Source organism: Neolamprologus multifasciatus, chromosome 1, assembly GCF_963576455.1.
Source record: "Neolamprologus multifasciatus chromosome 1, fNeoMul1.2, whole genome shotgun sequence".
Classification (NCBI taxonomy): Eukaryota; Metazoa; Chordata; class Actinopteri; order Cichliformes; family Cichlidae; genus Neolamprologus; species Neolamprologus multifasciatus.
Window position 1 is genome coordinate 16,904,320 of NC_140439.1, and position 25,937 is coordinate 16,930,256.

A 25,937-nucleotide genomic window follows, 5' to 3' on the forward strand; every position below is an offset into this window, starting at 1 on the left:
AGTGGGTTTTAAACTCCATATAAAGACAAGCAGCCATACACTGTAATCCCCTTGGGAAAATAGAAATCGTGTCACCAGGCCTGGCTGGTGTTCAAATGCTGCACGGTCACACCGACGAATGTGAGTGTGTGAGAAGAGCTCGGTACTGTCGGCGTGGTTCCGGCTGGATTCGTTTTGCAGGCTGTTTGGGAGCACTTAAACCGGGCACAGAGCCTACTCTGAAGAATGTGCAGTTTTCAGGAGGGCGGAGACAAACCTGCTTTCCATCCACAGCGAGGGACAGCGGCGTCCGTACGCAGCCGTACTGCGCGCTGCTCCTGCTGCTGCTGTGGAGGCTGCATAATTAAGTTTACAACAGGAGACAGCGCGGATCTCTCTCGCTTATTCTGGGCCACAATGGGTGAATGTTTTTCGGTCTCACAGCACGGCAGGCATTTTCCCCCGATCTGCCGAACTAACCGGAGTCGTCCGTGGTAAAGTCAGTGGCACAAGGACTCGAACAAGTGACCCGCCTAACATAGTTCTAAGTGCGGCTGTTTTGGAGAGGCGCAACACTGGAACCGGGAGGAACCGCCTGGAGGTGGAGGGGGTGGCTGCACTGATCCTATACCAGTCCTGCACGCGATGTTAAAGAGCAACTACCGTTGCGGTTTCACCTCGGGGTGGCTACGAGAAGTGGACTGTCCGGTTTGTTTTCCCCATCTGCTCCCAGCTTGCGTGGAACAAAGTGTGCTCTCTGTCATATAAGCCGCGCAGTGAGGTAGATCCAGGAGGACTGGCAGCGTCGGTTTCCATTTGTCTCTCTCTCTTAAAAAAAGAGTTCAGCTTCTCCAGAAATCATGAGGACCACCGAAGAGACGGAGGGCTTTGACGGCGAGGCCTCCAACACTTCCATGATCTCCGGGGCCAGCAGTCCCTACCAGCCCACCACCGAGCCCGTCCATTCGCGGAACGTTTTTGGGGGGATAGTGTGCGACTTGGAGTACCTGAAGTCATACTTGGGGATTTTAAAGGTGGTTGAAGTGGTAAGTCAAAGCATGGCGACATCGTTGCAGTAATACTCAGAGATGTACAGCCTTCCTTTAAGTGGCCAAGCTGTGACGCACCGTTGGTGCATAACTTCTACTGATCAGCAACTAACATGCGGAGGAAAACTCAACTTCCAGGGAGCAAAACACGATAAAGTGCAGCTATAGTTAAATTCGCTGTATGCTAAGCATTAATACCTTATTATTTATGTGTAATAATAACCACGACGTTTCATTCTAAAGTTAGCCACACCGGTCCTGGCTTAACCTTCACTGCATCCCTACTAGAGGTCACTTCAACAGTATGCCAACCCCATGACTAGTGAATGTATAGAGGCGAGCTTGTTTTTGAATGGATAATGGCTCCTACATAATAGGGTACTATTCCAGAGGGATTTATAGTGTTTAATAATGTCTGCCATTTGCGATTCGCTTGCACTCCTTGAACGTCTTGATAACTTTTAGTTACTTTGCAAGTAGTTCCATTTTTTCACTGTGTGGCTGTTTGCTGCTCCAGACCACTTAAACACGTGTGCAAATACGGCTGTACTCGGTGAGGCACCTGGGAAAACCTGTATGTGTGATAAAAAGTGTTATCACCATTTCTTTTTACGCTGTAGTCAGTGGAAAACACATTTCTGATGGAATTTTTGAATCAGTTCACCCAAACCAGATGTCTGAACTGGAATAAGAGGCAACAACAAAGCACAATGAAAGGGTCCCAAAGATCTGATAACTCACCAGAGGAGGAAACATCTATCAAACTGGGACCATTTCTCTTCTTCCTCTGCCAAGAAAAATTCACTAAGGGGCTGCACTCATACACATGTTGGAGTGTATCCCCAACAACAGGGAGGAGAACAATGCATGTGGGAGGCAGTTTCTCTGCAATACTTTAAAAACTTATGCAGAAACAGTTTTAAGGTTGTTTTTTTTAGCTTGTGGGTGGCTGAGTGTCCCAGTGGTCTGAGAGAAGCTCACAGTCTGTTGCACACCTGTGATGTTTACCTGTATGTGGGAAGGAAGGCTAGGAATCCTTCTGTCATCAGCGTGGGAGAAGTTTGGAGCAGGCGGTGACTTAAAGGTATTAGATTTATAATCTTCACGCATTTCATAGCAAACCAGAAATGTTTGAGTATTGCCTTAGACTTTGGTGGTTAATTAATTTCTTTTGGGTTTTTTTTTTTCACTTTTAGCCACAGAGCCACATCCTCTGCCCAGACACAAGACACCATAAAAATCACATTGTCCACCTGTGCAAACATCCAGGTGCTTGGTTTTGTGGTTTTAATGTAATTGCATATATATATATGATTCTGCTCCTGCAAAGTGAAAAATGCTATGTATTTTTTTTGGGAGGTGTGCCTGTAGATTACCTGAATAGCAGTTTCTTTCTCATTTAACAATTTAAGCCAAACTCCTTATGTCTTAAGTTTTGTCTAAACACGAGCATCTGTGCAAAGACTTTGCCCTAAAAATAATTCTAGATTTGTTTACAAAAATATCTGTGATACTTCAAAGTCTCATTTTGCTCTATACCACAAAAAGTACTTAGTTGTGATACCCCAAAATAGGCCAAGTCATGAATAGCACATAAATAACCCATTAAAAAAATCAGTTCAGGTATTTGAAGTAGAATCTGTATTACAGGCATTGTGGGTACAAGAGAACAAGCGTCATCTCATATCTATTAATAATCTTCAGTTTGTACTTTAGACTTCAGAAGCGTGGGAGTACTTTTGCAGTTTCAGATAGACACGTTTCTCCTCTGTGAACAAGGAGAGGACCAGTCAAAGTCATCCAAGTTTATATTCAGTACCTCAGAGGAGGACTTGAGAGAGGAGGCCTTTAAAGGCATCCTGCCAAGCATTAATGGCTTCATCGGCTTTCATTTTTACTGCTCTCTCCTCTAATTGTTTCACTCTGTGCCAGCCAAGGAGCAGTGATGATCTTTCAGAGCTGGAAAAACAAGCAAAACAATGTGGAGGAGATGCACTGCAAAAGGGCATCATGTAGCAAATGGCAGCAGTCTACTGTCAGCAGTACACTCGATGCTCCAGTTTATGGTTGGGACGTCTGTATCGACTAGGTATTCATTCGTTATCTGCCATCTGTTTATTGGCAAGTAAGAATAGATTTGCTGATGGCAGCCTTTATCTGTTATGTCCAATCAACCTAAAGGGCTTTATAAGTGGAATCTTGTTTTATAAATTTGTTTGACTGAATTCTGTGTTAAACAGTTGAATAAATGGCTGAAAGATACTAAAGTAGTTGGGTTTAATCCCCTCAAACCTTCTTTTTTTCATACTTCCTTTTTTTCACAAATATGCATTTGCAAAGGCTTTAAGGGGGCCAGTCAACCTGTCATATCTTGGGTGAATTGATACATGTGATGCTGCTGCTGTTGGCCCTGCACTGAGCAGTACAAACTCTCAGTGGCATGTAACCTGATCGAGGTGCGCCCATCCTGACAGCAGGTTTGTCTTTGTCTCTTTGTGACCGGGTCAACAAAGTCCAGCTGATATTCACATCATGCACGTCGACATAGTGACAGGAATTTGATACCTTGTTGGGCCTTATAGTACACCTATCAATCACACTGTTTCCCAGCAGGGCTCATGCCTTCATGATAAATAACAGCTTTTCTGTTATGGAGTGCATCCTGCCCTTTTTTTAAAGTAATATTTTAACAAGTGGAGGTTAAATATTAAGGAGAGGTGTTCTTTCTCCAAATCTTGTGTAATGAAGTTACCATATGCTCCCAAATGTCAGCACACGCTTCCTTAACCGAGAGAGACGCCATGTGCTTTACTGTCATGTGGTTGAAACACGACTTATTTGGATCTTGCAGGATGGCATAAAGACAACAGGAATGTTGTGCAGGCACGAGGAGAGACATGTATGTTGTTGCATATGTGCAGCAACACACTTTTCCTCTGGGTTGAAATTTAACCAGCATTCAGGGTAAATTTTCCATCTCATACCCGACTGTGAGCTCCTGCTAAAGCACATTCAATCTTTTGGGTCATTTTTAAGGTGTTTTTTTTTTTTTTTGCATGAAGTAGTACAGTGTGGAAGTCCTGCACATAGTGTTGCAAAGTTTCAACAATAAAGCCTCCCATTCTCCTCCTTTAATTATCTGTTCACAACAGATGGCGTATAAGAAGGGGATCGGCATCCAAGATGTCCTTAAGGCAACTAATAATGTGCTAAATCCCTGAGATAAGGACTTGTTTGCATGTAGGAGAAAAAAGGGAAAGAAAGCTGACACATTTGTTCCTGCACATACGATGCGTGATGAATAGACTGAACAAGAGAGAAGGTTGACGTATAATCAATACTTACCAAATTATCCAGTGTGGTGCTTGCAATTCTCCGCCTCCTCCCCTGTGACTGCCTGACACCTGCTACACAGGGGCATGGAGGAAGTAATATGCTTTCTTTGAGAGACATTACATCATCTCCCAGTGCAGTGCACTTCATTACTGTTTGGGTGTGACCCTTTCAGTTGTATTTCAGTCAAAGACAGGCTGCTATCCAGCTACACACTCTAACGAGGCTTCGGCAACTGCACACAATTCAACTGTTGTCCTAACGATAGTCTGCCCAGTCGACTTATTTTCTCTTCCTTTCGGTTTCCTGTGAGGTAACGTCACAGACAGAGATTTAAACGATCAGACTGGAGTTTGACATAAACTGTGGAGGGTTTTCCCCTTATGCTTTACCAGTGCCAGTCATCCAACAGCTCTGCTCACTGAACAGGATAAACAGGGTTGAATAAATTATCGTTTTCTGAGATAAAATCTGCTAGACTTGCTCTTTGTTAGTTATGCTAGTGTAGAAACATACATGTTTGAGCATTTAGAAGTTTATTCTTTACTTCTTTGTAACATAACACCCACCCACCAGGCCTGCCCGTGACACTGAATTAGATAAGCAGTTAAGAGGATGGATGGATGGATGGATGGATGGAGGGATGGGTGGCCAACAAGGTGTAGGAGTGTAGTGGTAGAGATAGTTCTTTTATTTCAGCTTCATCTCACTGATTAACCAACACTTATCTACATGCGAGAGTCCAAGAAACTGGCTGTGTCAGAAGGGAGGGTAGATTGTCCGCTAATCGCGTGTTCGGTAGTTTGACCCTCTGCTCCTCCAGCCCACATGGGGGAAGATACTGAATCCGAATTGACCCCATATTGCACCCAGTGTGGGATAGTCGAGAATAAAATGCTGTCTAAATGAATGAAGTTCTTTGAATGCCCAGTATCCTACATGCACATATTTACCATGGACCTTACTTAATTAGTCCCACAAGTTAGCTAAGCTCTAGCTTTGTGCTACAAGCTCCATGCATGTCAAGTTAGATGACGGTTCTAAAGTTTAAATGGTCTTTGCATTAGCAGGATACTGGAGTAGACTCCCTGTGACCCTGCGATGGATAAGCAGTTAAAATAAAATGGATGGCTGTTTAAATTAATGTGCCTGAACTGACTGGGTGTGCCAGCACAAGCATTTATGTGGGTAAATTTATTAAATGTTGTGGGATTTAATAAGCTATTCATGTGACCTGCACAACACTGTGAAGCTGCAATTGTGACTCAGAGATTACAGTACTTTGCAAAAGTCTTGAGCAATGCCTCCTTCTTTTATATTTTGCCAGCAAAATGGAAAATAGATGCAGTGATTTCTAGAAGCACGTGAAAACATACGTGGAAGTACAGGTATATAAGGAGAAAAAGAGTTGGTGCAATTCTAATGAGCTTGAAAGTCAATATTTGGTATGACCACCTTTATTGTATCCTGATATATTTTTACTGCATTAGAAGAGTGTGTTTGTTCACTGTCAAGCTGGAAAATTAGGCCATTCCCAATGAGACATTTTCAAGATGGTATTGCATGGTGAATGAAACTCTGATGGTGCTTTTCTGTGTTCATTCGTCCATCAGTTTTTAAAGATCTTTTTAAAGTTTTTAAAGATCTTTTAGATCTTTTTAAAGATCTAAATTCCAACCCCAAACCACGATAGAGCCTCCACTGTGTCTTACAGATGGCTGCAGACACTCACTGTTGTACCCCTTTTCTGACCTGTGCACTCGTCACTTTATAAGACCGGATGTTCAGGTCAGATCCTGTTTGATTTGGCTTTCCTCAGCCTTTCCCTCCCTTCTTTAAGAATGGCTTTTTGACACCCATCCTTCCCCAGACTGGGACAGGGGCATCTCTCAGGTCGCGTGTCAGGTCTCTGTTGGATTTTTTCTGATGTGTTTCCTATGGATGTAACGTTCAGATACTAATACTGATACTGATACACTCCACATCATACTGAGATACTGAGAGATACCAAATTGACAGGCTATCAAAAAAGTGGCTAAAAATACAATTTAAAATAGGTTCTTTGCTAAGTGGTCTGTTATGTGTAGACACAGCACTGGTTCATCAGCTGGAGTAGGTAAACAAACAAACAACAACAACAAAATTCCTCCAAAAATGGAAATCCCAAGAGCCTGGCTCCTTGGAAGAAAAAGAAATAAGAGTTAGCTCAATACTTGTATAAACTACTGTACATGATGTAATTTTGATAAATGTTTTGTTTTAATGTAAAATGTAGTTAAAGGACAAATATCTGCTGTTAAAGTGATCATTTTTCTTTTGCAACAGAAGACACAGAGACAGTTGAGTAGCTAAAATAAGCCAGAGCCAAAGAAAAGGGGATGCTGTTTGTGCTTAAACTGCTTAGATTTGTTAGTAATGACAAGTAGTGAAATAAAAAAAAAAAAACCTGCCTCAAACTTGACCCAGTTTCTTCAATAACTTTCTTTGAAAAGCAAAAAATGATCTTACCTTTCAATCTTTTCTACTTGAGCGCAGCTCCGTGTTTAATGTTTTAACAACTTGGACAAAAAGCCATTCCTGCATGGAATATTACAATAATCCGAAATCATCTTAGCAAAAACTGTTTAGCACGAAAGTTAATATTTATTTTTCCATGTTCAAATATGGGCTTTGTGATTCACAACCAACCCGCATACAGTAAATGAAGCACAGATCCTGCAAGCCATTGTGCTTCTTAGATCTTTTATGAATAGGTCTTGTTTGCTAAAACACAGATGCAAACAGTAGGCGACGGCTCTTATTATATCTCAATACATCAAAATTCATTTTTGCTTCAATGATGGAAAACCGTCCAGGCCAAGAGGCAGTAAAGCAGCACCAACTAATGATACTCAGCTATGCCTCTGCGCTTTGCTGCTGGGTTGATGCTTGCAAGCTGATGTTTTATCAGCTCAAAGGATATCTTCCAAGTAACACTGAGGAGTGGGAAGCTGTTTCTTGGCAAAGTTTTGTTTTTTTTGAGTGCATTTTGTTGAGTGTGGATGAGATGACTGTGTGTGAATTATTAGTCAAGCAGATTGTGTTCGATCTGTAAATTGCATATGTCTGATATGTGATTGCTGTTGTTTTGCATTAAATGACCTTGAGTGAAGTTTCACTAACATTGCGCAGACTTTCAGGGGTAACATTTGTAAATGAAAGAGAAAGGAAAACTGGAGTCTCTTATCACATCCTTCACATCTGCTCATGCAAAACTGGCCTTTGCAGTTTGCATAAAATTAGAAAACTGATTCTTAGCTACTTCAGGTCGGTGTTATGTTACATTTTCATGGTTCTGCTATGCCTCTTGGTTTTGGACTGCTCCTAGGCAGTCGGCAATCTGTGTGTGGTTTTGTCGGGGTCTAGATGGCAGAAGAACACCTAAGTAGCAGAATTCTTCCCATACTGTGGTTTGTTGATGGCTGTTGGCTGGAAGCGGGCATCTTCACAAACTGCCAGGAGCAGAACTCATGGGATCACAGACTCTGGTCTATTCATAGGACAATCGCTTTATGAACTGGAAAGTTTGACATTTCAATCCCATAATCTTACAGAAATAACTTACAGTATTCTTTATGCTTATATTCAATATACTGACTAAGCATGTATATATTTTAAGTTTTTATATACTTTGTATTTAAAGTGCTAGCGTATCATTTGTTAACTGGCGTCGCTGGTAAGACTCACTGTCAGATTCAGAAATGAAGGTCAGACATATTTTGTCAAAGGTCTGACGGATCCCACAGTTATTCAGAAAAGAGACTGAATAATGAACTCCATTCTAGGATAATGAATGCAGACTGCTCATGCTGACCTAGTTTTTAGTTTTTAGAGATGATTTACTAATCAGCCAGTGAATTATCTAACCTGTTGTTGGCATAATATACTCAATATATTCCTGCACTATTAGCACCACACTCATGCTTCCTGAACATTGTGACTGTAGGATTTTCTTCAGAGTGGTAAATGTGATATAGTAGCACTCAAAGTGCTTGAGACTACATTTAAACATAAATTTGTGCAGTGCTTTATGATATATGAGCACTTTATCTACCTGTCATCCATAACCAAATTTAGAACCAGCAGTTGTCTTTGGCGTGCAGAAACGATGGATTATGAAGTGAAGTCTTGACATATAAATGCTGGTATTTTGGTAAAGAACTTGGAAATTACACATAGACCCCAGCTGTGCTTTGAAATAGAAGCTTTCTTGCAATAAGGTGACAATGCTAACCAAAGCACATGCATTATGCTGCACATAATAAGATAAAATGTGCAATCAGTGCACTAGTTATAAGTAAAGACGGTGTAGTCCTGTGCAGTACTGTAAAGGAGTTTGTCTATGGCCTGAATACTGAACTTCTAGCTGTGGGATTGTGTTCATATCGCTTGCCGGGGGAATTTTCTCCCATCGTTACAGTTCTTGTTTGGATCCAGTTTGAATCAATACAGTATTTGGATTCCCCAGTTAACAATGCAGAGGTCATCAGCATGACTGTGGCTGTGGTGAATGGATGTTGATAGACCCTGACCACCCTCTGCACCAGCTAAAGACCTCCTCTAACATCTGGTTCAGCTTTGCTGCCACAAGGACATATACAGAAAATCTTTACCATCTCACACCACAATATCTGCATTTCTCTGTTAGATGTCGCTTATTAAGCTCATTTGAACATTGTACTTTTTCAGTTTTCTGTTAAGTTTTTCCATTCTTTATCTTTCCAGGCTATTTGATTTTGTGATATTGTATTTATTTTATTGAGATAAGCTGTTCCCAACCTGTGGAATAAACAAAGTGTATCTTATTTGTATCTTATCTTAACTCTTGTCTCTCCTGTCGTCTTCCCTCTCACTTCAGGTCCTTTCACTCATCGGCTTCATCTGCATAGAAACTATCATGATGTGTTCCCCCTGTGGAGGGGTCTACTTCTTTGAGTTTGTCAGCTGCAGTGCTCTTGTAGTGACAGGAGTCCTCCTCCTGATCTTCTGTCTCAACATCCACACCAAGGTGCCCCACGTAAACTGGAGCCTCACGGTACGTCCACACTACAGAGTGTTAACATAACTCATGTATACTAATGTATTGCTGAACCTCTAAATAAAAGAACAGGATGACTAATGTTAATACAGTTTATGATGATACTAGGATTGCCGTTGAGGAGAGATAATTCCTCAGGAGATACAGATGAATAGTACAGCATTTAGATAAATTCACTATGAAATTTCATCTTCATGCACGCATTACAGCCGGCATCGGCATCCGGTTTTAAAGTTCTAATCTCACACATGAACCCCCTTACTCTCCAGATATGGAAAGATGTTATGTCTGTTCACTATCCACAATCAGTTGTCATGTCCTTGTGGCTGATAGCAGAGTCAAAACACTCCTCAGCATCAGAGGTCATCGTACTCCTGAAGACTCCCCTGAGGCTTGTGCATTTTCAGGCCTTCCCAAATATAGAAGTTAATCCTAAAAAAAATCAATTTAAAATCAGGCAACATTTTAGAAGAGCAGGGTTTCAATTTGCCCTCTGAAACCTTACTAGTTTACACAGCAGTAATTTTGCATTATTCTCGTCATATTTAGCAACAGTCTGGCTTACAATTTAATGCTTAGCTGCACGTGTAAATCTATCGATATGCTCACCTTATGATAATGCAGTGGTCCAGGTAAAGGTTTACATGTCATTAAAAGCTTTGGTTTTTTACTCTTCTTGAGACCAGTGACCAGTACAGTTATTAATTTTCTCTACATTAGCAGCAGTAAAGACTCCCTGTATGTTTTTTTTTTTTTTTAGCTCTATTTAAGGAGCTGTTATCATTTTAAGAGGCTATAATAGGCTTGTTAGCATTTAACTCAGTTTAGCTGTTAAGCAGCAGTAAAATACAGAGAGGCTGGCATGGCTTGATGTGTCTCTTGTTATTATGTTTACTTTCACTAGAACCTGACAGATATATGATTCACCGATACTGATATTTGTTTTTAAAAGTCTATAGCAGCTGATTTTTCTTTCTTTCAGACACAAAACACAAACATTTCTTAAAAGTTGTTAAGTGCAGTTATTTATGAGTCTGTACTACAATGATATGGCAGTGTGGGTTAAAAATGATCCTGTTTTATTATAACGACAAGTCGTGGATTACTGGTTTAGATGCTAGGATCAGATGGTTTGTCGTGTTTCTGGTAATCCAAACATGACTTGCTGAGTTCCCTCTGGAGGAAAAACTACAACAACAGTAACACTCACACCATCGTTGGAGGGTATTTCTCCCATCTCTACTTTTTAAATTAGAAATGTTATTTAGAAATGCACATTCCAGTATATTGGTAAATATCAGCTGATTTACTCAGCCTGCTCAGCAAATAAAGGATAATAAAAACTATACAGAGCAAATCATACTATTAAAACAAGATTTGTTTTTAAACAGGATTGTTGCGTAATCTTAGTAAGGACTCACAAATAGATACACATAGCACATATTAGTGAAATCTGTTTCTGTTTTGTTTCCTAAGAGAAAAAAATATCAGCTGATAAATCACATTTTTTTGCTTGACTGAAAATAAACATGCATAATAATAAAAATACACAAATGCATGGTGGCTGTCTGCCATCAATATCAGTTTAAATAACCTTACATCTACCAATAGCTAATATCAGCCAGGTTAGCTAATATTAGCCAGGTTAGCTAATATCAGCCAGGTTAGCTAATATTAGCCAGGTTAGCTAATATTAGCCAGGCAGTGATTTTCCTTTTTGCCTTTTTTAAATCTTCTTCTTTTTGCCTTTTTTTTTTTTTTTTGCCTTTCCCGTTTGGTTCTTTTGCCATCAGAATTGTTGTCTAAAGGCAAAGAAAGATGACCAACAGATTTACTTTTTTTTAATCTTCTTGATGATTGGTCTGTTTTAGCATTTATGCAAGGAGATTTAAGCTTATTATTTAAACAAAGCATTTAAACTTAGTTTCTTTCTAAAGTAAGAAATTGAAACAAGCTTTTCTTGAACTTTTATTTGTTGAATATTGTTCTGTATTTAGCACTAGAATAAAATCTAGCACAAAGTCATTACAGTTTCCATGTTACTACCAGGATGTGCACTGTCAGCTGTAAGCAAATGAGCTTGTGGGTATTCTCCAGGAGATACTGGCTGCCTCTCACTGTTTGCCTGACAAGCAGTTGGTGGTGAGTTCTGATCTGCAGCCAAGTGTCTTTTACAGACACGTGTAGAAGAAACTTCTTTGACCATACTTCCAGCTTACAGTACATACTGTAGTAAAGATGTGGATGCTAAGCCAGATGTTCAGATCTAACCACAGCTATCAGATTGCTCTACGGTATCCTTAATACAGTATTCCACCTCAAACATGAAGAGAGGGTGTGCCTTTGGCGTCTGCTTTTGGCAGAGTAACACCGAACGAAAGCGTTTTACAGTCCCATAGAGGCCAGGGCTAATTTAAGAGTGCTGATTTAGGAACTTTTACCAGATACCTGTAACCATTACTGTCCATATAATCCAAAATCCTTCTGTTTGCTCTTTTCAAGACTGCCTGTTCTTTTTCGTCTTAAGCCCGCTAGCGTTTCTCCTGTCACTTCTGCCTGGTTATTATTTTTCCATTTAGGAGATTAATGGTTAAATAATGAAATGTTTAATTAGCATGTACACTGTGTGTTTGTGTGCTTAAGCCTGAGCTCAGGAGTCGGCATTGGGTTCACACAAAGAGGTTGGAGTTTGATGGCCTGTGGTTTGGCACACTGGTGTTGCTGGACTTTATGCTGTTATGCAAAAGAACAAAGGTGAATTTGTCAAATATGAAGGAATTTTTTGGTTAGCAAAATGTTGCAAACAAAGGTTTACCGAACGTGTTGCTTTGCAGATTTAACAGTGTTTGCTCTCACTCCAAACTGCTTAGCTGACGAGCCCACGTTCCTTGGATGCACTCCACGGTGTGGGCTCAGCCACACGCTGTTTATGTCTATCGTAGTCAAAGCTGCTCCGGTCACATTGGTCCCCTGGGAATTTTACCACGAGTGAGCATTTCACAGTGTTAACCAACTGTTAAACCTTCTGCTGACTTTTCTGTTTCCCAACTACAAACTCTCAGTAGAAGGGTTCTTAATCTAACAATTACGTGCTATACGATCCCATCTCTTCCACTTCCCCCTCTGTGATGACTTTGGCAGCACAGACGGGGAAACACAGGCCTTGACCCCATTCCCCTTCTTCCAAATGGAAATGAATGCAGTCCTAGGACTCTTTTGTAAAGCTACTCTGTAACTTTAGGTGATTAAATTAAACTCGAGGATTTAGTTTTTGAAGGCAGATAATTCGGTCCATTGTTTTCCTCATTCACAGCCAAATAGCTGTGGGTCATGCTAGGGGGATTCTGGGACAGAAATGAGGCAAAACTAAAGACACAAAGGGAGAGACAGATAATAGTGTTGTTATTCTCTCATTGGAGGGAGAGCGGCCGTTTGATTGCCCTGCCAGTATGCCCAGTATTTTCTGGTTGTTTAGTTCTGAGAACAGAGAGTATCTCATCACAGTTAATGCATGAATGAAGTAAGTAGTTCAGGGTGGAAGCCCACAACTGGATGCTGAGTTGTTCCACTACAGTAAGCTGTTACACAGCATTTCCAAACAGCACTGTAGAGACAACAGCCACTTGGAATCCCACTTTATTCTTTACCTTTCCTGGTAAAATGTATTCAGGCAATTACCATTATTGCTGGTCAGATAGAGCACAACTTTCGAGATGGAGACTGTCAATTTTTCATAGGCTGTGAAATTCTATGCTAGTTGTTTACATGTGCATTTTTCTATTGGACCTATATGGGAAAATTCAGGAAAGAATATAATCACATGTGTGATTTGTGACTTTTGGGCGAAAGTAAAGCAGAGAGGCTGAGAAACAACTGAACTGACTGTGGGATTGAACGTGCAAAATCGTTTGTGCACATGAAAGAGCACAATGGAGCAGGAATATCTGGTTGGCTGTGTCTCGTTTAACCAGTTTGACAAGCTGGATGGGAGTGCATGAGTAATGTGAGCAGTGTTTGCAGTACGCTCAGTGTGCACCTTTGAAGTGGGTTTAAGATTACGGTCGAAGGTTAAGATCATAACTGTGGTGTTCATTGACTTTCCCAGTTAACATGTAGAGATATGGTTCTGTATTTATGTTACTGATTAAACCACGAGATCAGTGGCACATTATCTCACCTTTTATGCCCTGCTGAGGTATGTGCATGCACATGTGTGTAAGTCTGCGACCAGCTAGCCTTTTTGACTTTGCTATTGTATGGTCCATGCGTGTCATATGAGAGACCATGCCTGCAATGATTATAATCACGCCTCTGATCACAAGGGCCGTGCCCCAGCCACGCTGAGCCCTTCAATATTAACCCCCTCCCCACAGTTTGGCGTGCCAAGAACAGGAGAGCGGTACTTGAAAAGCAATTGTCTCTTTCACATTACTTCCTATGTGTAAAAACGTGGGGGATGGAGTTAGTTAAATGTGTGGACTGAGTGTTTGTTTGAATTGAATGAATGAGGTGCTAGGTGGCTTTTAAAAAAAATATGTGCTGTTGGCTTCTTTGCTCTCCTGCGGTTTTTGGATATGGAGCACCAGGATGCAGTCTGGCTGGTTAGAAGAGTGCAAACAAGCTCTGTTTGTTCAGTATACAACATCAGCCACAATGTGCTCAGTCCTTAGACTAATAGGAGGCTACATTGTGCCAATTTTCTTTAATTAGTCTTGTGGGGTTTAACTAATGCACATCACTGGCAGCAGCTTTCAGACAGCTCAGTTTTATCTTGAGCTCACATTACATTAGTTTGTTATTTCAGTGGTGTGCTTTGGGGTAACAAAAATGTTGTGCTGTGATTTAAAATGTAAAAGCAAGAGGCAGCTGTAGGATATTTGTTGCCGTGAGTGCTTTAAGTGGATTAAATTGAAGTTTTATGTTAAAACACCAGGAGTGGATATTTTTTATTTGTTATTATAACCCAAGGTTGGTCTAAGAGGAAGGATGTCAAGAGGGAAGTTCAGGAATTCTGCCTTCTTATTACCAAGTCTAGAAATAGCCAAAATAACAAGTATCCTAATGATGTTGTGTAGAAATAAATAGCAGGTACAATTATGGTGAAAGAAAAAACACACTCTTTTAATTTTAAGGTTTTATCTGTCAAGATGTATATTACACTGAGTCATTATTTATTAAACAAAAAAACTGAGCCAAAATGCAGAAGCAGCATGTAAACAAACTAAAACAAAACAAAAAAAAACTAGGCACACCCTTTCCATGGGGATTAAGAGGGTCTATAAAAGCAGTGGTTTTGGCAGTTTGCTGGCCTGGAGCGTTCAGGGGGAAAGAGATCAGCAATGATCTCAGAGAAGCTGCCCAGCAATCTGGAAAGGCCAAATAATCCAACAAATTTAAAGTCCATCATTCACAATGACAAAGATTATTCACAAGTGGTAACAGGCAAGACAGCCAATGGTCTTCTCAGGAGTGGACATCCAGGCAAATTCATCCCAAAGTCAGACTGTGCCATTCTCAGAGAAATTGCAAAAAAAAAAAAGTCAAGACTGAAATGCTGTGGCTGGACCATAAGAGAGCCGTCGCATAAACAAATGCCCACAAACCTCAATGAACTGAAGCAAAGGAGAGCAGGCCAGAATTCTTCCACAACGATGTGAGAGACTGATGAAGTCATGCAGAAAATGATTACTTCAAGTTATTGCTGCTAAAAGTGGTTCTACAAGCTACTGAATCATGGCGACTTGCTTGCACCGCTTTCCTGTTTTGGCTTGGTTTCTGCTAAATAAATAATGACATGATGATGTCGTGTGTCATGTGCTCTCATTCAGCTCAGGTTGTATTCAAGACATGGAAAGAAAGAAATATGTCCTGATATGTAAAACCTTAGAACTGATAGGGGGTGTACTTTCTTTTTACCATGACCGTACAATTCTTCCCAACAGGAGGTTAAAAAACAGACAAAAAGACAAGGAGCACCAAAGAATAACTCCAAATGAATCATTAACTACTCTTGGAAAAACAAGGGAGTTTTGGGTAAATGGTTTTCTGTCACGAACTTTGAATTCTTGTTATTATTTAAAGTTCTGTTGGTTCGCAGGTTGTTCATTGTTTATTCTTGTTTTCCATGTTTCTAAATATCTTGAGTCCTAATTCTTTTCTTTTAGTTTCTGGTTATATTCTGTTTTAGGTTTATTTTGTATAGTCTATTCTTTTATTAGTCTTGCCCTTGTGCCTCTCTGTGTCAAATTTGTAGAACTGAGCCTGTTATCTGTCACTAAGGGGAAAATAGATGGGGAACAAATCAGGATGATGAGACAAGGGAAGTAGAACTCAATGTAAAAGCACAGGTTACAAAAGACTACCAAAGAAAAACGGGAAGTAATTACACAGAGATGACCGACTTGACATAAAGGGCCACAAGGGAAGGATTAACAGAACAAAAAGCTAATACAGAATATGTCTGTGAAGGTTCTCAGTCATCCAGGTCTAAGGAGCTTGAAACTCGGGCGAGTTCCCCAAGCATGACATCCCAGTGTACTTTAGGCCCAGCCACACACTCAGACAAAACCTGGTTCATCTCAAAGATAAAACTCCTAAACACAAACTTCACAACTTAGTGTATGATGTACAGTGTAGCGAGAAATGCTCAGACTTCTACTTTGGAGAGACCAAACAGCCACTTCATAAACGCACGGCACAACATAGAAGAGCCACCTTGACGGGACAATACAATGCTAATGTTCACATTTTGGACAGAGAAGACAGATGGTTTGAAAGAGGAGTGAAAGAAGCCATTTATGTCCACTGTGAACGACCATCTTTGAACAGAGGTGGTGGTTTACGACACCAACTGTCTGTCCTCTATAATCCAGTTTTGAGATCCCTTCCCAGATGCCTTAACGCCCACTCACATCCTGGGCCATCTGACCTCAAGAAATCACATGATAGGGTGGAGCTAGGTTTCACAATGGGTTCACCCAAAACCCTAGTTGATTGTGACTAGGGCTGGGCGATATGGCCTAAAATTCATATCACGATATAATTTGAAGCATGTGCAGTAACGATATATATCACGATATATTCTTTTCTTCTGTATAACGTATTTTCCACACTAAAAATCCTTTAATTTTCTCAAAAATCGAGAGTGTGCCTTATGTATGAATTCTGGTTGTGCTTACTGACCTCGAACCGATTTGGGCGTGCAGAAATCTGTTAAAAAATGTTTTAGTACAACTTTGGTAAGATGCACTGCTTGATGGATTGTCAGAGAATTACGGCTGCCATGGTGAGGAGCTTCACGGAGTAATCTGGGTCCAAAACTCCAAACCCCTTCAGGTCCCAAAGTCAAACGAACACTAAGAGTTAAAGACGTTCTAAATTCTTTCATCTGTAATTAAATCATCGGCATTGCTGCTTTATTGGGTGTAACAATTAAGTTTTACATCCATGAAAACAGAATTTATTAAATTTAACGGAGTTAGAAGTTAACAGGAAGTTAGCTCGCTAGTTTACACCTAAACATTTCATACCATGTTCTGACTGAGAGATTTTTGAAACTAATTAAAACGTACAGCTCTGCTACCCACTTCCCACATAGATGAAGACAGAAAACTAAACAGCAGTGGCGTTTGCAGGGTTACTGAAGTTGGATTACCTGGTATATAATGTTGTGCTACGTGATTGCTAGCGACACAGCTATGTTAGCATAACATTAGCACAGTGAAGCTGGAGGATGAACGCCAACTTTTTTTCCACTCGATAAAAGTTAACGTGAGGGATTCTGGTGGTTAGGGACAAATGCAATCGCATAGCAGGATGCTATACACGGGCCAAACTTCAGTCAGGAGAACAAAGATTATTCATCCACAATACGAGGTTAGTTATTAATATACTGCAACAACATGGGAATAGAGCAGCTGCGAGAGAATTCAGCATTAATGAATCAATGTTACGGAAGTGGAGGAAGCACAGTTTTTGGCTTTCCCCATATTTCAAAAGTGCTTCATCTCTTTGCTAAGACTGTCGCCCGCCATAATTTGCAGATGATAATGGTTTTAGCCGCTGCGATGCTTTCAACCAAAACAGGCGCAACTTGATGACATCATCAACATGCGCTATCGCGATAGAGCGATATAGTCAAAATCTCTATCGTTGGCCAAATTTATATCGTTTATATCGCCCACCCCTAATTGTGACCCACACCCTTTTTCACACCTTGGCTCATGTGATTAGGTAGAGGATCAATAGGGGGTCCATTGTCCCTCTTGGGGACTTAAAATCTGGGACTCTCCACCAGTTGCTCTTAGAACTGAAGAAGCTTCTCGGATGAGAGGTGAAACGTCTTCAAGGAAACTTAAAGAAGTCTAGACGCTTTTCTTTCCAAGCTCCTTAGACTAATGCAGAATACTCATGAAAATACTACTGAACTAGTACTCAAAAATAAACAGTAATGAAAAACCTGAGAACCAACAGAATGCTAAAAAACAACAAGAATTCAAAGTTCGTAACAGAGAAAACCAAAGAGGACCTGTGGAGCCAAAGACCACACGTGAATGCATTCAAATAAATTCAAACAATGGGGAACAAGACCAACACAGAGAGACTGAGGAGGAGCTTCTTCCCGCAGGCGATACGGTCTCTCAATCACACCACCACACAGTACTGACCCACACATATAGTTCTTACACACACACTAGACATTCTGGACATTGTTTTCACTTTATCACTTAAATCACTTTAAGCATATTTGCACTGCACAAGACACTAAATAATGTGGATTGCACAACACTGGACATTATATTCTTCATTTCCAGTTAATACTTGTACAGCTGCTGTTATTGTGTATATATATATTTATATTTCTTCATACATTCTTATATATTTCTATACTGTGTATTGTGTATTTTGTTGTACAGTTATTTTATTTTCAACTTTAATTTATATATTTTATCTTATTCTTTCCCAGTTAAATTTACCCTTCATTCTAATTTGTGTTGTACAGTTATCTCATTTTTAACTTAATTTTTATATTTTATTTTATTTTATTCCTTCCTAGTTAAATTTACCCTTTTTAATTTTCATATTTATTTCCTATCTTATTCATAGCCTTTTCTTTTTTCTTTAGGTCACGAGCAGTTGTCTAAGCATTTCACTGCATATCGTACTGTGTATGACTGTGTATGTGACAAATAAATTTGAATTTGAACATACCATGTTAAAATGTATGAATAACTTCATATGTTATTTTGGTATTGCCCAAAACTGCCAGGTACTGAAAACATCCTGTGTTCAATACTCAAAGACATTTCATTGTTGTTGATTTAAATCACAGGTGATCCCAGTCTTATATAACATCACGAATTCAGAGCTGTGATCTTTGTTTTTGTCTTCCTGTAGGACCTCGTTAACACAGGTGCCAGCACCCTGTTTTTCTTCTTGTCATCTCTCGTGCTTGCTTGCATCAATCACAACACTGGAGCTGAAATAGCAGCAGTGGTGAGTACTGACTCTTTGAACTTTATCCAGTGGCATCCTGCCTCAATCTATAACAAAGGAAGCATAAACGTGTGTAGATATGGATGCTATTTTTGTGCCTTACTTTACTGCAGCATCACTGACTGAGGATGTCCAGAGAATTTGTTTCTTACTGACCAGGCTGCTAAATAAGGCTGCTAAATTTCCTACCACTGCACAGTTCTGTATATGTGTTTAATTACACTAATTTATGCACTTGTAGAAGTTTTGATATATCAGACAACCTCATCAGCTTATTGAGCTGTAATCACGTAGCTTTGACATTTGTTGACACGTAAATGGTTCTGCTTCCCGTTTCCACCTGTGTGCAGATTTTTGGCTTCCTGGTGACTGTCGTGTACGGAATAAACACCTTCTTGGCAGTGCGGAAGTGGCGCCGTGGCGCTGGGTGTCAGGGGGTGGCTCAGGCCAGCGATTACATTCGGGCACGCACGGCATCGCGTGGTGAGGTGGAGCCACGACCTGAGCTTGCATGAGTGCTGGCAGACAATCAGGAAGACTAAGAGAAAGCCACTCTACCAGCAGCTGACTCTAATGGAAACAGCTCTGCCTTCAGAACAGTATTTCCACTCCAGTGAGACAGCCACCTTTGGCTCACCGCACGCTTTTGACTTCTCATCACAACACTTCAGCTGTGAATGAGGCTCCGTGGCTTTGTTCAGCAGCCGTCCTGGCAACTCCTGCTGACACATAAACACTTAAGTAGAAAACCCGGGTCACATTTGACGGTGTGCTTTGTAAAACCCTTCATCTACATGTTTTTCTAAAGCATTTTGAAGGACAAGTTCCCCTGAAAGGCTACAAAGAGAAAGCCTTACTTCTCCCCAGCTGTGCACCTACTCTGGCTCCGGTATATGTGTTGACTTTTGAGCACGCTTTGTCTTTCACTGTGAATGAAGTCCAGTAAAACAAGGTCAGCTTTTGTACAGTCTGCTTATGTCATGCCGCTGAAGTCTGTGGTAATAAATGTGATCATGAAATGAGGAAACCAGTGGACCAGCAACAAACCCTAACCTGCAGTCCAACCATGACTTCATTGTTCTTTCTCACAGCTTTTACCTTCTACCTTTGAGCAATTTTTTAATTATACATGCTCTCATGAAAGTCTCCTTGCCCTTGTCTTGGCTAATCTTACAAATCTTACTTTTACACATGACTTTTAGCCACTATTGCCATACTGCATTTGCTGTCAGCATTTATGGAGTAAGTGCAGATTACATGCACTACATTAGTCCACAACACTTAAAATGGGGAAAAAATAACTTCTTTGTAACACAAATGCATCCAGTTGGTTTGACACAATAACAGGGACATAATTTTTAGCAGAGCTTAAAAAGTTTTACTTATAGATGTGTGTTAGGCCTACACTGTGAGCCTGGAGGAGGTTATATCAAGCAATGATAAGGTAATCCGTATCTTAATTTTGCACACGTCCAACACTTCAGGTAACACAAATCTTAAAAGTACATCAGTGAGATTAAAATTAAAGCAAACATCAGTATCGGTGGTTGAGACCAATGTCATTAGCCTATACACTGCTTCTCAGGTACTGACCCTCCTATATTACAAAAAAAAATCACAGGGTGCCTCGACCTAAACACTGTGTTTCCTAATGCCTTTCTAAATATTAGACTTGATGAGTCTGTGGGGTGGAAACATGGTACATTTAGCAAATCTGTGGTTGATTGAAATGTTTGTATATGTATCTACAATGATATTATCCCACATTTCATGTATTATGATATCCCTATCCTTCATTACCCTTATAGCAGCCTCTGCAAAGCCCATCCATCCAATACTGATTTCTCTTTAATATTTTTCAGTTGGTCAGTGCACCTGAAGTACACAGGAAGTTAAACCTTTGTCTACTTATTTAGCATCTGATCTTCTTTTAATGTACACTACAGTTAAGACCTGAACCTTCTTCGGGCAAGTTGACTATGGCCCCCTCTTCTGGTCTTTATATGAAATGTATCTTTTTGTTGCATCAGTGGATCGGGTGTATAGTCAGATGATTTTACATTAGTGTGTTTATAAGTGAAGGACCAGAAATGTATTTGACTGTGGATTTTTTTTTAAATTAAGACTAATAAATGCCCTGAAGATGCTTGATTAACCAGGCATTTCTTAGATTTTAAATAACTTATGTTTTAATGCTGTTTCTCTTGGTTTGGTGATTGACATAGACGTATGAGAAGACAATCTTGTTCGTATTTATGTGTGTGTAACTTACTTTGATGGATTTGTTTTTGAGTAATACTATTACCATGTTCACTTATGAATTTGTACAGCAACAAAATCACGCTATTGCATTATGCTATTTCGTCATATAAACCGACCATATTTGTCAAACGCTTATCAAGCTGCAGCTCTCTCTGTGTACGACTGTGCTGCAATATGTTACGAAATTTGTATTTATGAGAAAGAAAAGGCTTTCTGCTGGTTTGCAGGTCGTGACATAAACGGCAAACAATGATCCGATCACAAAGAAGTGTGGAGACTTCGCACTGGTTTATATTGACATTATTGAAATGAAGACAGGTTTTTATTCAAACTTTTTTTTGCAAAAAAAAAATCCAAAACCAAACAAAAAATAAACAAGCAGGCAACATACATCTACACTGGTTTTACAAAGGTACCCGTTTATGAAATGGTACTGTGTGGGGATGTTGTTTGAATGTTTCAAATAAACTGAAGGTTCTCCTACTTATTGGAAAGAATAAATCATTTAAAACCATTCGGGAATGTTTGAAATGTACACTTTCACAATGTCTGTACCCGTGTTACCTTTTTAAGCATGTTTAAAGTTAAGGTTTATGCCAAGGGTGTCAAACATAAGGTCTGGTGGCTGGAATTTGCCCAGCAAAGACCCCAATCAGGCCCACTGGATGACTTTGGAAAATGTGAAGAAGAACACAGTTTAGTTTTTCCTACCCATGGCCAGTCACATTACACCAAAGTAATTAAATTACAGATTTCTGTAATTTTACACATTATTTCTTACAATCTAAGCTTGAAGAGTCGTGCTGAATGACTTCTTTTATTTACTACAACAGCATTTCTTTACCATGTAGAAAAACTGAGACATAATTTTTAAATTGCTTATGTTTGTGTTGATATTTCAATGAATCCACAGTTACACTTTTTACACAGAGAAACTGGAATTTCACCGATCCAACCCACATAAGATCAAAGTGAACTCTATGTGGCCCACAATATAAAATGAGTTTGACATTCTTGCTTTTCACAGGGCATAAACGATCTGTAACATCATTGCAGGCTGGTTCATGGAAATCGTAGCTATTATTTTGCATAGACCTGCAAGGTCTTTTTCTCATTTTGTTCATTTATTTCCACTCAACTTTAAAACATGAAGCTACAGCTGTAACAGATCCATAAAAGTTTTTACCGTACTCGATGCACTGAAAAATGCGGGAAATGCCATGGTGGCCAATTCCCAGTCATTTGTTTTTAATTCAGTGCTGTTGTAGCACTCGTGTAGTCCACCGTAGATTTCATTAGCAGTCACTGTGGCGTTCTAGTGCATCTAATTTGTCAGTAGTGGCAGTGGATGGAGAGAAATCGTACATCACACATGCAAATAAAAAAAAAAACATGCAATGATTTATATAGCAGATATTTAGAATTTCTCAAAGTAATACTGCATTAAATGGTTTTAATGAACTGCACACACGTATGCACATATGAAGAAATAGCACACAAACAAAAAAGAGCAGGAAGTCAACAAAGTGTGTTACCTTAGTAAGTGTGTCAAAGTAGCATGATATCTAATGTCACACGCACATCACAGAAACTCATATGAGGAAATAAACATAAGATAAACAAAGGTTATCCTCAGATTGTAAAATAGGCTTTTATAAATCTACCACAGTTGGACAGAGGTTGTAACCGGCCAACCATTCTCTTCTTGTAATATAGGCTAGAAAATTTTTTATAACTTTGTTTCCTAAAATGTCAAAACACTGCGAAATGTGAATAAAATTAGAATGAAATTGATTGTAGCTCATTCAAACTCTGAAAAGGAGGAGACACAAACCCTTTGGGGTTACTACAAGAAAAAAAACAAAAAGAGACCTACCAAATCAAGCATGCGTTGCTACGTGCTCTGGCAACCACTCTTAAATAAGGCACGAGCCAAAATTAGCTTTATTTAATTTAGAAGGGTAAAAACAACTTTTGTTTTTTTTACGTGAGCTCATTTTGAGTTTGATGCCAGTAAAATGTTACAAAGCTGTCATTACAGGGGCAACAATAGACAGCAAAATGTTGTAAATTTGTGCAATCCAGAAAGAAATTTGGTGCTCAACACATTAGGTTAATTAGTAACATGATATATGAAAATAGCATCCCAGAGAAACTGAGTCTTTCAGAAGTAAAGTTAGGAAGGGGTTCACCTGATCCAGAGAAGTCTGGACAAGGCTGGAAACCAGTACCGAATGTTTGTGATCCTTAGTTCTATAATGGAAATAGATGCATGGGCTTTGGGTAGACACCAATAACCACAAATTTAGCACACAAAGTAAGAAAAAAACATTCAAACAAGCGGCAAAAAATGTTTCTGCATTCTATAAGCATAGTTCATTTAATATAGACTCAAGTCAATTGGAAAAATAAAGTCAAAAGGGAGCCTGGGGCAGGCCTATGGGCTCCCCTAATGGTATAGTTGCACATCTGTGAAGGCTTAATTTATGCTGAACGATAAATCAGGTTTTGGAGCGACACGTTCTTCCATCCAGCTGTGTCAGGTATTGCCGTGCATTACTAAGCGAGACTAGGCCAAAACACATTCTGTACATACATATTAAATTAGGGGCGATCATGGCTCAGGGGGTTGGGAAGCGTCTGTAACCGGAAGGTCGCCGGTTCGTTCCCCGGGCTTTCTGTCCTGGTCGTTGTGTCCATGGGCCAGAGGGGCCGATGGCGCGATATGGCAGCCTCGCCTCTGTCAGTCTACAACTGAAGCTTGCCTCCACCAGTGTGTGAATGTGAGAGTGAATGAATAGTGGAATTGTAAAGCGCTTTGGGTGCCTTGAAAAGCGCTATATAAATGCAATCAATTATTAAAAGATTCTGGGTGGTGAACTGGCCCGCTTGTAAACCAGATCTGACATCTATTAAAAACATTTGGAGCACTATAAAACAAAAATACAACAAAGGAGTTGTTAAGCTTCTGAAAGTAAAGGGAAAGTAACAAAGGGAAAGCAATTTATCTCCAAAAGCATAGCAAGTTGACTCCTTATGTCCCTGTTAACAGACTACAGAGCAGATGCAATGCAGCAGAGTTGTAAACACGCCCCCTTTACAGTTTTTTTAGGAAAAGCTTTGCTGTAATCAATCTCTAAATGAGCCTACTGCTTTGGAGTAAATAAGAAGAATTCTGAAAGGCAGCATCTGATGATTAAAATTAAATATAGGGTTTAAATGATTTGTATATCTTTGCATTTTACACAGTGTGCAAACTTTATAGGAAACAGGGTTATAAACATAATGCTGTCAATTTAATAAAGGATAATTAAGCAGGCCTCCTGGTCTGAATTCCTGTTACAGCATCATTACATTATTAGTACATTGGTAAACATTTATTCGATAAGGCATTTTGCAGTGTTCTAGTGTGCAAACATGTAAACAGGGCTAGAGCATTTTCCCCTGATTTAGACATAATGCACGCACATTTTGATGTTAATAACTGCTTCTCCATAACATGAGCAGAAACAGTTTCACAGCTTCAGGAAAGTGTTGGAGTGATAGTAGCTCTTACATTTTTGGCAAATGATCTAAGACACTGAAAGTAAACTTGAACATGAAAAAAGAAAAGAACATGTTTTATAAACTTTGTGTAACAACCAATAAAACAGAAGGCTGGCGTGTTTGATGCGTCAGTTTAAAAAGTATTTTTTCTAATGTGTGAATTGCACTAAAACCTTCTTTGTTCGTGTTCGGCGACTTGAAACTGACCAACAATGAGTCTGACCTTGATACACAGTGTCCTTCTGTAACTCTGTTGCACAAAAACCAGGCAGGTGTTTGCAAATATCTGCTCGGCAGTGTTGATTTTTACCACAAAGGAATAGACTGCATGATCACACATCTTCTGCCAAAGATCCCCACAGTTTCAGTCTGAGTCAGAGTCTGAAAATTCATCTACAAAACAAAAAAAGGGAAGAAAACCCTGCGTCAGACATAGTGTCACTTCTCTGGGTGCACTTTCTGTGGACGAGCTACATCAATAAGGAAGAAAATAACAAGCGCACAAAACGTGGTGCGCTTGGGGAAAGGCATTTTTTATCTTTTGAACATAGAGAATTGTCTAAGGGTGCCAGTTTTGTTTTCATTAACAGAGTGCACGCTTTGAGGAATGAAATGAAACTTTTTTGTTGAAAGGGTTGGTTCATGCTTTGCACAAAATGCTTTGCACAGTGGGATCAGACATCAAAGTGAAGTTTATAAATGATCCATCTCTGAATGTGTGCCGCCACCTCAGTGTGGAAACAAAATACTTCAGTTATGGCAGTGAAAGCATGAAAAGTGGCATTTTTAATCATGCAATTAAAAACATGTTTACCTGAACAGTTTACAGGTCCAGGTGTGTCATTCAATTCAATTCAGTTTTATTTACTTAGTGGCAAATCGCAATAATAATCACTCCAAGGCACATACTCTCACTGGCCACTTTATTAGGTACACCTGTTCGATCACATGGGGGCAACCCGCTGTCAAGGTGACCTGCTAACCTTCACAGTCAGGTGGAAGTTGGTTTAAGTGACTCTGAATGTGCTGTGGTTGTTGGTATTTATTTAGATCATCCCTATGTTTCACAGAAAATGGTTCAAAAAAAGAGAAAATATTCTTTGGCAGAAAATGCCTTGTTGATGCCAAAGGTCAGGCGACCACACTGGGTATCACTCCTGTCAGCTAAGAACTGGAAACTGATGCTACAGTTGACA

At 39.8% G+C, this 25,937-nt stretch overlaps 2 protein-coding genes and 1 long non-coding RNA gene across 3 annotated transcripts in view; 2 read left to right on the plus strand and 1 right to left on the minus strand.

Annotated features, from left to right (window-relative positions):
- Positions 1-21,526, plus strand: cmtm4 (CKLF-like MARVEL transmembrane domain containing 4). The gene is made up of 4 exons (XM_085168369.1): positions 1-1,025; positions 9,259-9,435; positions 18,835-18,933; positions 19,284-21,526. Exons 1-4 carry the CDS (start codon positions 840-842, stop codon positions 19,446-19,448), a joined length of 627 nt encoding a protein of 208 aa, XP_085024495.1. The 5' UTR covers positions 1-839; the 3' UTR covers positions 19,449-21,526.
- On the plus strand, positions 9,442-14,813 carry LOC146525558 (uncharacterized). The gene is made up of 2 exons (XR_014875408.1): positions 9,442-11,063; positions 11,102-14,813. It is a non-coding gene; the product is annotated as an uncharacterized LOC146525558 (long non-coding RNA).
- Positions 16,581-25,937, minus strand: part of LOC146525559 (CKLF-like MARVEL transmembrane domain-containing protein 3) — a 17,153-nt gene continuing 7,796 nt past the window's right edge. Inside the window, exon 5 of the mRNA XM_085168597.1 lies at positions 16,581-25,134. Coding sequence (XP_085024723.1) covers positions 25,106-25,134 — 29 coding nt within the window. The 3' untranslated portion in view covers positions 16,581-25,105. The remainder of the gene's footprint in view (positions 25,135-25,937) is intronic.